Genomic DNA, 12,990 nt, shown 5'->3' on the forward strand with positions numbered 1-12,990 from the left:
TATACTTTCAAATGTTTTTTGTAGTTTTTAACTAGATATTAGTGTAGTTCCAATCCCTATACAACTTGCCGTACCTTGTAATGATTGGCTCACATGTTGAGGCTGCAGTTTTGTAGTGTCATGGCTGATTAATCCTCCTATGTCCTTGTTATCATTTACCTAGCTTGTCCCTATTAACTAAAGGCATAGGCATCTTATTCCAGGTAATAATCCATGCCTCACAATTTCTTCTATGTTGCATCACAAATATGGGAGCTCTAATGTTAAAAAAAAAAAAAAAAAAAAAAACTGGATAGCTCTGTTATATGCTCAGCCTGCTTGTGTCTTTTTCAGATCTAATTAATTAGCTGTCCCTCAATGAGCACTAAACGTTGAGACCCAGGGATTATAGGATATGTCAATTCTTCACAGAAATTGTCAGTGCTTAGACTACAGACAGAGGTCATACATTAACCGATTACCGACCGCCTCACACCGATATACGTCGGCAGAAGGGCTCATACAGGCAGAATCACATACCTGTATGTGGCCCTTTAAGAGGCGGCCAGCGATTGCGCACGCTCCAAGCTCCGTGAGTCGGGTCGCGGGTCCCGGGGGCTCGATCGCCACGGGGATACCCGCGATTGCCTCACGGGGAGGAAGAACGGGGAGATGCTAAAAAAGCATCTCCCCATTCTGCCTAGTGACAGTGCTCCCGATCACAGCGAGCAGAGATCAGCGACAAAGATCAATGACGTGTCACACCTAGCCATGCCCCCCACCGTTAGAAACACTCACCAGGGCACGCTTAACCCATACACTGCCCCCTAGTGGTTAACCCTTTCACTGCCAGTGTAATTTACACAGGAATCGGTGCATTTGTATAGCACTGATTGCTGTATAAATGACAATGGTCCCAAAAAGGTGTCAAAAACGTCCGATGTGTCCGCCATAATGTCGCAGTCACGCTAAAAATCACTGATCGCCGGCATTACTAGTAAAAAAAAAAAATTATAAAATGAATAAAAATGCAATAAAACCCTCCTCTATTTTGTAAACGCAATAACTTTTCAATAAACGCTTATTGTGATTTTTACCAAAAATATTTAGAAGAATACGTATTGGCCTAAACTGAGGGGAAAAAAAGTTTTTTTATATATATTTTTGGGATCTTAATTATAGCAAAATGGAAAAAATAATGCGTTTTTTTTTTTTTTTTTTTTTAAATTGTCCCTCTTTTTTTGTTTATAGCGTAAAAAATAAAAATGCAGGGGTGATCAAATACCACCAAAAGAAAGCTCTATTTGTGGGGAAAAAAGGGACGTCAATTTTGTTTGGGAGCCACTTCGCACGACCGCACAATTGTCAGATAAAGCGACGCAGTGCTAAATCGCAAAATGTGCTCTGGTCAGGAAGGGGGTAAATTCTTCCGGGGCTGAAGTGGTTAACTTGTGCAGTGCTACATGCCTACTATAGGCTATGCATACGGGCAACAAATGACACCATGAAACTACATGAACAATGCTCGTGCAGGTACTAAGGTTTATAATGCTTTTAAATTAGTGATTGGTTCACAACCAGTGAATGTTTGGTGAAAGTCACATTCACTGCTTAACAAATATGCTTGCATGTTATCCCCAAGCTACATTCAGTCTTGAATTGTGTTACCACTACAGCTATATAAAAATGAACATCTGGGAGGAACAAGATCCCAATCCTCACTTTTGTTTCTACAGTAGTGCTGAAGGTCAAGGGGCCCTTCCACACATCTGGGCCTGTATTTTATTGAATTTTAGTCAGAGTACTACATTTTGAATCTTAAACAAAGTAGTCTACATTTTGACTTTGTAGGGAATTGTAGATGTATTTGCTAGTTATATCTATTAAATATTATTTTTCTCTTTTTTTTTTTTTTTTTTTTTTTTTTTTTTTAGAATTGCAGCCTGCAGTAGGTGTTCAGATACGGATCAAAGGACTATTAGAATCACGGGGAATTCAAGTCAAGTTCCTGAAGCAAGCTGAGCTCTGGTATTCCTCTTACCAGGACCCAATAATGTAAACATATACTGTGACTAGTAGAGTAATCCTGATGAGTGAAAAGGGAATTCCTTACCTCCCAGGTCTGGTTCAAATTCCACTAGGTCTTTGACCTAGTAAGACTACCAGGCACTTTATTAGACTTATCTAATTTGGGTTGGAAATGTGAAATGCAAAATAAAGGTCTATTCCTCAGAAGGATTGATTTATGTGCTTCAGTGATACTAAGCATTTTTTAAAGCTGAATTCTAAATATTTATTTATCTTTGCATAGTTACATTAGTCCAGCTTGGACCAATACAAATATACATATTCCATACCTGGACAGTTCCTGTGGAAGTGCAGAATCACTGTGGTAGCCACCAGTAATGCAGTGATCCTCGCTGTCTTCGGGATCCCATTGCCCACTCGGTAAAGGCGCCATTCAGAGAACGCCTATCATTTCTCTTAAATGGATGCAAATCATTTTTTTTGACTGGACGAGGTGGAGAGGTAGGGTAATAATGTGGAGGCAGGCCCGAAGTTTTCTCCTGGGGAAAAAAAATAAACACATAAGAAGAAAAAAAGTGCACTCTGCATAAACAGGGAAGGGAGGACAGGTGGAGAGGAGGCATGTTGTGCTTGAGGCTGAGGCTTTAAAGTGGAGCTCCACCCAAAAGGGGAGTTTACTCTTATCTGCCTTGAACCCCCCCCCCCCCCGGTGCCACGTTTAGCACCTTTTTTGGGGGGGGGAGCGGGTACCTGGTTTTGACCAGTACCCACTCCAACTTCCAGCTTAATTCAGCTCCCCCTCCTTCCTTTACAGCCGGCCCATTTAGAACGTTTTTTTTGTTTTGTTTTTTCCACTTCAGCGAAATCTTTTCCGAGAGACTTATTTAAACTTTGCCCATTTAGAAAGTGCAGCACTCTTTGAGTTTGCTCAGTAGGGAACCATCTGTGACGCTACAAGGCTTCACTGCCAGGATCACTTAGACCCCTTTCACACTGAGGCAGCTTTCGGGAGTTTTAGCGCTAGAAATAGCACCTGTAAAGCGCTTGAAAACTGCCTCCCATGCTGCCGGAAAATATGAAAGCCCAAGTGCTTTTACACTGGGGCAGTGCCCTTGCAGGGCAGGATATTAGAAAAAGTCCCGCAAGCAGCATCTTTGGTTTAGGAGCTTCCCGCTAGCAGTCGAAAAGTACCGCTTAAACAGCGCTAATGCGCTGCTAAAACAAGCAGCGTTTTACCGCTAAACCTCGGGCGGCCCAAGTGTGAAAGTAGCCTTAGTGAAGATGCTAGTGGCAGCACCTCATAGCTGAAAATTCATCTCGGGTGAGGACACCACTGGATTCCTGGACAGGTATGTGCCCTAATAAAATAACAGTATATGTCACACCTAACGGTAACCTCAAATGCACTGACTTTTGTTTTAACACTTAAACAATATGTATTGAGGCGGGTCTCTCAGGCTGCAGTGTACCAAGACTAGGGATGAGCCGAACACCTGGTTCGGTTTGCAGCAGAACATAGGAACAGGCAAAAAAAGTGCTGATTTTAAAGGCTTATATGCACGTTATTGCCATAAAAAGTGTTTGGGGACCCAGGTCCTGCCCCAGGGGACATATATCAATGCAAAAAAAAGTTTTAAAAACTTCAGTTTTTTCAGGAGCAGTGATTTTAATAATGCTTAGTGAAACAATACAAATTAAATATTCCTTTAAATATTGTCCCCGGGGGTGTCTATAGTATGCCTGTAAAGTGGCGCAGTTTTCCTGTGAATGAAGTACCAATACCCTGTTTCTACCCGCTGCACCTATCCTGCCTTTAATACACCTGCCTCTTCCATTCCACCTGTAACAATACCACAAAAACCTCCTCCAGCCACTGTTCCCTTGTTTCTACTGCATTCCAACCCTTCCTTTTACCCAGTTCAATCCTTTTCTTACAGCCCTGCAGTTAGCTACAAAGCTGTGGTGGCTAAGCCAGAAAAGAAACTGAAGTTCTTTCCAACACACATGATCCTGCCAGTAATCCAACCTGCCTCCACACCAACCAAACTGCTCCAGTCTGCCTTCATGCCAGCTGAACCTCATGACTCACTTGATCCTGCCAAATCTCTGCCTACTATCCCGCTTGAAGTTCCTGTGCCCCAATCTAATGTTCCTGTATCCATGCTCCAATCTGACGTTCCAGTGACTGCGATACAGTCTGATGCACCTGCTGTTCAGCCTGTTGTTCCACTGTCTCTACCCCTTGTCCAGTCTGACATTCCAATGCCCGCTGTTCAGTCGGATGTTCCAGTACCCGCTGTTCAATCTGATGTTTCAGTGCCCGCTCTCCAGTCTGATGTATCAGTGTTCGCCTTCCAGTCTGATGTCCTAGTCCCCCCCCCCCCTTCCAGTCCGATGTCCCAGTGCCTGCTTTCCAGTCTGTCCTGGTGCCTGCCTTCGAGGTCTGATGTCTCGTGCCTGCCTTCGAGGTCTGATGTCTCGTGCCTGCCTTCGAGGTCTGATGTCTCGTTCGTGCCTGCCTTCGAGGTCTGATGTCTCGTGCCTGCCTTCAAGGTCTGATGTCTCGTGCCTGCCTTCGAGGTCTGATGTCTCGTGCCTGCCTTCGAGGTCTGATGTCTCGTGCCTGCCTTCGAGGTCTGATGTCTCGTGCCTGCCTTCGAGGTCTGATGTCTCGTGCCTGCCTTCGAGGTCTGATCTCTCTCTCTCTCTCTCTCTCTCTCCCCCTCTCTCTCTCTCCCCCTCTCTCTCTCTCCCCCTCTCTCTCTCCCTCTCCCCCCCCCCCCCTGAATGTAGCATAAAAACTGAATTTATAGACTATGCTAAATGCAGAGTATATATACAGTATCTCACAAAAGTGAGTACACCCCTCACATTTTTGTAAATATTTTATTATATCTTTTCATGTGACAACACTGAACAAATTATGCTTTGCTACAATGTAAAGTAGTGAGTGTACAGCTTGTATAACAGTGTAAATTTGCTGTCCCCTCAAAATAACTCAACACACAGCCATTAATGTCTAAACCACTGGCAACAAAAGTGAGTACACCCTTAAGTGAAAATGTCCAAATTGGATCCTAAGTGTCAATATTTTGTGCAGCTACCATTATTTTTCAGCACTGCCTTAACCCTCTTGGGCATGGAGTTTACCAGAGCTTCACAGGTTGCCACTGGAGTCCTCTTCCACTCCTCCATGATGACATCACGGAGCTGGTGGATGTTAGAGACCTTGCGCTCCTCCACTTTCCGTTTGAGGATGTCCCACAGATGCTCAATAGGGTTTAGGTCTGGAGACATGCTTGGCCATTCCATCACCTTTACCCTCAGCTTCTTTAGCTTCTTTAGCAAGGCAGTGGTCGTCTTGGAGGTGTGTTTGGGGTCGTTATCATGTTGGAATACTGCCCTGCGGCCCAGTCTCTGGAGGGGGAGGGATTATGCTCTGCTTCAGTATGTCACAGTACATGTTGGCATTCATGGTTCCCTTAATGAACTGTAGCTCCCCAGTGGCGCCAGCACTCATGCAGCCCCAGACCATGACACTCCTACCACCATTCTTGACTGTAGGCAAGACACACTTGTCTTTGTACTCCTCACTAGTGATGGACGAACTTCCGACGGGACGTTTCGCGAACGCGAAACGCGAACGGGCACAAACGTTCGCGAAAACGACCGTTCGCCGCGGGCTCCATTGACTTCAATGGGAGGCGAATTTCGCAAACCTTTAGGTCGAATTTGCGGCCACGGGGTAATTATTAGGGGGTAGCACGTAGTCCCACCACCTGGACAATAGCATAATACATGTATGAGGTGAATTTGGGATCGATAACTACAAGCATTTTTTTTTTATTTGGGAAATTGTTCTGACAATTCAGGACTATGGAGCTAATGAAGGCAATGGAGGAGAGGGAAGGTCAGGGACCAGGGTAGGCAAACAAGAGGGTGCAGGAGATACAGAGCACTGACAGCAGCACCGTAATACAGAGCACTGACATCAGCACCGTGACATACAGCGCTGACAGCAGCTCCGTGACATACAGCGCTGACAGCAGCTCCGTGACATACAGCGCTGACAGCAGCTCCGTGACATACAGCGCTGACAGCAGCTCCGTGACATACAGCGCTGACAGCAGCTCCGTGACATACAGCGCTGACAGCAGCACCGTGACATACAGCGCTGACAGCAGCTCCGTGACATACAGCGCTGACAGCAGCTCCGTGACATACAGCGCTGACAGCAGCTCCGTGACATACAGCACTGACAGCAGCTCCGTGACATACAGCGCTGACAGCAGCTCCGTGACATACAGCGCTGACAGCAGCACCGTGACATACAGCGCTGACAGCAGCTCCGTGACATACAGCGCTGACAGCAGCTCCGTGACATACAGCGCTGACAGCAGCTCCGTGACATACAGCACTGACAGCAGCTCCGTGACATACAGCGCTGACAGCAGCTCCGTGACATACAGCGCTGACAGCAGCACCGTGACATACAGCGCTGACAGCAGCTCCGTGACATACAGCGCTGACAGCAGCTCCGTGACATACAGCGCTGACAGCAGCTCCGTGACATACAGCACTGACAGCAGCTCCGTGACATACAGCGCTGACAGCAGCTCCGTGACATACAGCGCTGACAGCAGCACCGTGACATACAGCGCTGACAGCAGCTCCGTGACATACAGCGCTGACAGCAGCTCCGTGACATACAGCGCTGACAGCAGCTCCGTGACATACAGCGCTGACAGCAGCTCCGTGACATACAGCGCTGACAGCAGCTCCGTGACATACAGCGCTGACAGCAGCTCCGTGACATACAGCGCTGACAGCAGCTCCGTGACATACAGCGCTGACAGCAGCTCCGTGACATACAGCGCTGACAGCAGCACCGTAAGCAGCCCCAGGAGGAAGTCAGCACAGCACAGGGATGGTGTGATCCCCTCATAATAAGAACCCCCAGGAGGAAGTCAGCACAGCACAGGGATGGTGGGAGCCCCTCATAATAAGAACCCCCAGGAGGAAGTCAGCACAGCACAGGGATGGTGGGAGCCCCTCATAATAAGAACACCCAGGAGGAAGTCAGCACAGCACAGGGATGGTGGGAACCCCTCATAATAAGCAGCCCCAGTAGAAATATGACACCGCTCAACCTCTTCAAAGAGGAGGGTAGGGGCATATAGTACGGTGTGCTTTTTTGGGTCAGGGAAGTGAGCCAAATGAATTAAGAAGGTCTGTGTGCTTGATTCCAAAAATTGTTTATAGACATATACATGGTCTACTGATCACATGTGTTGAATTCCTCCGAGATCCATGCCTCATTCATTTTTAGAAATGTGAGGTAGTTAACACTGTCGTGAGCTAGGCGAGTACGCTTATCGGTCACAATCCCCCCTGCTGCGCTGAACGTCCTTTCGGACAGGACACTGGATGAGGGGCAAGCCAACAGTTCGATTGCAAATTGGGCAAGCTCTGGCCAGAGGTCAAGCCTGCCCACCCAGTAGTCTAGGGGTTCATCACTCCTCAGAGCGTCCACATCGGCCGTTAACCCAATGTAGTCGGACACCTGACGGTCTAGGCGTTCCCTGATGCTGGATCCGGATGACACCTGTCGATGGGTCGGCTGAAAGAATGACCTCATATCCGAAGTCACCAACACATCTTCAAACCGGCCTCTTCTTGCAGGCGCTGTTGGATTGGTACCCGCAAATCCTTCTCTGGGAGTGGGAATTGCTCCTCTGCCAGCGCACGCAAAAGCAGAATGCAGCATTTCTCGAAGCAAGGCCTGGAAGTGCTGCATTCTGACAGCCCTCTGCGACGGCGGTAACATTTCCGCCATTTTGTGTTTGTACCGGGGATCTAAGTACGTTGCCACCCAGTACTGGTCCTTGACCCTCATGCTTTTTATACGGGGGTCCCTATTAAAACACTGGAGCATGAAGGCCCCCATTTGCACTCAAGCGGAAGGTATGTGGTGGTGGTGGTGTTGTTGGTGGTAGTGTCTTTGGGGGTGCACATAGCAGAGAGTGAAGAAGAGGGTGCAGATCGAGAGGATGAGGAGGGTGCAGAAGAATAAGGCTGAGTGAGCCACTCAACCAAGTCTGGTGCGTCCTTTAAAGTAATTGAACGCACCTTCTGCAACTTCCCACTTTGGCTCAAGGCTGTTGCTCCTGCCCTACCCCTACCACCCCTGCGGAAGGGCCTGCCTCTTCCTCTGCCTGTCATTTTTTAAATCACCCTGTGACAAAACTCTTAGTCCCTATACCGCTGAAGGACTGCTGCAGTATAGGGCAGCGGTCAGCAGTAGTGCACGTCAACCCTATGTATTGTGGACCGATAGCGGTCCTTACAGAACAGCAGACTGTACTGCACTCAGGCCTATGTACCGTAGCACCCTATACCAAGTTACCAGTCCTTATAAGAACTTTTGTGGACCAAGCAGGTTGTGTGTTAGTGATTAGCAGACTGTACGTCAGTCCCTATACCAATGAAGGACTGCTGCAGTATAGGGCAGCGGTCAGCAGTAGTGCACGTCAACCCTATGTATTGTGGACCGATAGCGGTCCTTACAGAACAGCAGACTGTACTGCACTCAGGCCTATGTACCGTAGCACCCTATACCAAGTTACCAGTCCTTATAAAAACTTTTGTGGACCAAGCAGGTTGTGTGTTAGTGATTAGCAGACTGTACGTCAGTCCCTATACCAATGAAGGACTGCTGCAGTATAGGGCAGCGGTCAGCAGTAGTGCACGGCAACCCTATGTATTGTGGACCGATAGCGGTCCTTACAGAACAGCAGACTGTAACGCACTCAGGCCTATGTACCGTAGCACCCTATACCAAGTTACCAGTCCTTATAAGAACTTTTGTGGACCAAGCAGGTTGTGTGTTAGTGATTAGCAGACTGTACGTCAGTCCCTATACCAATGAAGGACTGCTGCAGTATAGGGCAGCGGTCAGCAGTAGTGCACGGCAACCCTATGTATTGTGGACCGATAGCGGTCCTTACAGAACAGCAGACTGTACTGCACTCAGGCCTATGTACCGTAGCACCCTATACCAAGTTACCAGTCCTTATAAGAACTTTTGTGGACCAAGCAGGTTGTGTGTTAGTGATTAGCAGACTGTACGTCAGTCCCTATACCAATGAAGGACTGCTGCAGTATAGGGCAGCGGTCAGCAGTAGTGCACGGCAACCCTATGTATTGTGGACCGATAGCGGTCCTTACAGAACAGCAGACTGTAACGCACTCAGGCCTATGTACCGTAGCACCCTATACCAAGTTACCAGTCCTTATAAGAACTTTTGTGGACCAAGCAGGTTGTGTATTAGTGTTTAGCAGACAATGCGTCAGTCCCTATACCGCTGAAGGACTGCTGCAGTATAGGGCAGCGGTCAGCAGTAGTGCACGGCAACCCTATGTATTGTGGACCGATAGCAGTCCTTACAGAACAGCAGACTGTACTGCACTCAGGCCTATGTACCGTAGCACCCTATACCAAGTTACCAGTCCTTATAAGAACTTTTGTGGACCAAGCAGGTTGTGTGTTAGTGTTTAGCAGACTGTGCGTCAGTCCCTATACCGCTGAAGGACTGCTGCAGTATAGGGCAGCGGTCAGCAGTAGTGCACGTCAACCCTATGTATTGTGGACCGATAGCGGTCCTTACAGAACAGCAGACTGTACTGCACTCAGGCCTATGTACCGTAGCACCCTATACCAAGTTACCAGTCCTTATAAAAACTTTTGTGGACCAAGCAGGTTGTGTGTTAGTGATTAGCAGACTGTACGTCAGTCCCTATACCAATGAAGGACTGCTGCAGTATAGGGCAGCGGTCAGCAGTAGTGCACGGCAACCCTATGTATTGTGGACCGATAGCGGTCCTTACAGAACAGCAGACTGTAACGCACTCAGGCCTATGTACCGTAGCACCCTATACCAAGTTACCAGTCCTTATAAGAACTTTTGTGGACCAAGCAGGTTGTGTGTTAGTGATTAGCAGACTGTACGTCAGTCCCTATACCAATGAAGGACTGCTGCAGTATAGGGCAGCGGTCAGCAGTAGTGCACGGCAACCCTATGTATTGTGGACCGATAGCGGTCCTTACAGAACAGCAGACTGTACTGCACTCAGGCCTATGTACCGTAGCACCCTATACCAAGTTACCAGTCCTTATAAGAACTTTTGTGGACCAAGCAGGTTGTGTGTTAGTGATTAGCAGACTGTACGTCAGTCCCTATACCAATGAAGGACTGCTGCAGTATAGGGCAGCGGTCAGCAGTAGTGCACGGCAACCCTATGTATTGTGGACCGATAGCGGTCCTTACAGAACAGCAGACTGTAACGCACTCAGGCCTATGTACCGTAGCACCCTATACCAAGTTACCAGTCCTTATAAGAACTTTTGTGGACCAAGCAGGTTGTGTATTAGTGTTTAGCAGACAATGCGTCAGTCCCTATACCGCTGAAGGACTGCTGCAGTATAGGGCAGCGGTCAGCAGTAGTGCACGGCAACCCTATGTATTGTGGACCGATAGCAGTCCTTACAGAACAGCAGACTGTACTGCACTCAGGCCTATGTACCGTAGCACCCTATACCAAGTTACCAGTCCTTATAAGAACTTTTGTGGACCAAGCAGGTTGTGTGTTAGTGTTTAGCAGACTGTGCGTCAGTCCCTATACCGCTGAAGGACTGCTGCAGTATAGGGCAGCGGTCAGCAGTAGTGCACGTCAACCCTATGTATTGTGGACCGATAGCGGTCCTTACAGAACAGCAGACTGTACTGCACTCAGGCCTATGTACCGTAGCACCCTATACCAAGTTACCAGTCCTTATAAAAACTTTTGTGGACCAAGCAGGTTGTGTGTTAGTGATTAGCAGACTGTACGTCAGTCCCTATACCAATGAAGGACTGCTGCAGTATAGGGCAGCGGTCAGCAGTAGTGCACGGCAACCCTATGTATTGTGGACCGATAGCGGTCCTTACAGAACAGCAGACTGTAACGCACTCAGGCCTATGTACCGTAGCACCCTATACCAAGTTACCAGTCCTTATAAGAACTTTTGTGGACCAAGCAGGTTGTGTGTTAGTGATTAGCAGACTGTACGTCAGTCCCTATACCAATGAAGGACTGCTGCAGTATAGGGCAGCGGTCAGCAGTAGTGCACGGCAACCCTATGTATTGTGGACCGATAGCGGTCCTTACAGAACAGCAGACTGTACTGCACTCAGGCCTATGTACCGTAGCACCCTATACCAAGTTACCAGTCCTTATAAGAACTTTTGTGGACCAAGCAGGTTGTGTGTTAGTGATTAGCAGACTGTACGTCAGTTCCTATACCAATGAAGGACTGCTGCAGTATAGGGCAGCGGTCAGCAGTAGTGCACGGCAACCCTATGTATTGTGGACCGATAGCGGTCCTTACAGAACAGCAGACTGTAACGCACTCAGGCCTATGTACCGTAGCACCCTATACCAAGTTACCAGTCCTTATAAGAACTTTTGTGGACCAAGCAGGTTGTGTATTAGTGTTTAGCAGACAATGCGTCAGTCCCTATACCGCTGAAGGACTGCTGCAGTATAGGGCAGCGGTCAGCAGTAGTGCACGGCAACCCTATGTATTGTGGACCGATAGCAGTCCTTACAGAACAGCAGACTGTACTGCACTCAGGCCTATGTACCGTAGCACCCTATACCAAGTTACCAGTCCTTATAAGAACTTTTGTGGACCAAGCAGGTTGTGTGTTAGTGTTTAGCAGACTGTGCGTCAGTCCCTATACCGCTGAAGGACTGCTGCAGTATAGGGCAGCGGTCAGCAGTAGTGCACGTCAACCCTATGTATTGTGGACCGATAGCGGTCCTTACAGAACAGCAGACTGTACTGCACTCAGGCCTATGTACCGTAGCACCCTATACCAAGTTACCAGTCCTTATAAAAACTTTTGTGGACCAAGCAGGTTGTGTGTTAGTGATTAGCAGACTGTACGTCAGTCCCTATACCAATGAAGGACTGCTGCAGTATAGGGCAGCGGTCAGCAGTAGTGCACGGCAACCCTATGTATTGTGGACCGATAGCGGTCCTTACAGAACAGCAGACTGTAACGCACTCAGGCCTATGTACCGTAGCACCCTATACCAAGTTACCAGTCCTTATAAGAACTTTTGTGGACCAAGCAGGTTGTGTGTTAGTGATTAGCAGACTGTACGTCAGTCCCTATACCAATGAAGGACTGCTGCAGTATAGGGCAGCGGTCAGCAGTAGTGCACGGCAACCCTATGTATTGTGGACCGATAGCGGTCCTTACAGAACAGCAGACTGTACTGCACTCAGGCCTATGTACCGTAGCACCCTATACCAAGTTACCAGTCCTTATAAGAACTTTTGTGGACCAAGCAGGTTGTGTGTTAGTGATTAGCAGACTGTACGTCAGTCCCTATACCAATGAAGGACTGCTGCAGTATAGGGCAGCGGTCAGCAGTAGTGCACGGCAACCCTATGTATTGTGGACCGATAGCGGTCCTTACAGAACAGCAGACTGTAACGCACTCAGGCCTATGTACCGTAGCACCCTATACCAAGTTACCAGTCCTTATAAGAACTTTTGTGGACCAAGCAGGTTGTGTATTAGTGTTTAGCAGACAATGCGTCAGTCCCTATACCGCTGAAGGACTGCTGCAGTATAGGGCAGCGGTCAGCAGTAGTGCACGGCAACCCTATGTATTGTGGACCGATAGCAGTCCTTACAGAACAGCAGACTGTACTGCACTCAGGCCTATGTACCGTAGCACCCTATACCAAGTTACCAGTCCTTATAAGAACTTTTGTGGACCAAGCAGGTTGTGTGTTAGTGTTTAGCAGACTGTGCGTCAGTCCCTATACCGCTGAAGGACTGCTGCAGTATAGGGCAGCGGTCAGCAGTAGTGCACGTCAACCCTATGTATTGTGGACCGATAGCGGTCCTTACAGAACAGCAGACTGTA

General features: G+C 48.1%; 1 protein-coding gene across 1 annotated transcript in view; it reads left to right on the forward strand.

Moving 5' to 3' along the window:
- Positions 1-2,184, forward strand: part of LOC143974185 (solute carrier family 46 member 2-like) — a 104,802-nt gene extending 102,618 nt beyond the window's left edge. The window contains exon 6 of the mRNA XM_077475320.1: positions 1,914-2,184. Within this exon, the coding sequence (XP_077331446.1) occupies positions 1,914-2,001 (88 nt within the window). The 3' untranslated portion in view covers positions 2,002-2,184. The remainder of the gene's footprint in view (positions 1-1,913) is intronic.
- Positions 2,185-12,990: the final 10,806 nt, after the last annotated feature.

This window comes from Lithobates pipiens, unplaced genomic scaffold (genome assembly GCF_037356315.1).
Source record: "Lithobates pipiens isolate NorthernLeopardFrog02 unplaced genomic scaffold, aLitPip1_a1.2 Scaffold_13, whole genome shotgun sequence".
Taxonomy (NCBI): domain Eukaryota; kingdom Metazoa; phylum Chordata; class Amphibia; order Anura; family Ranidae; genus Lithobates; species Lithobates pipiens.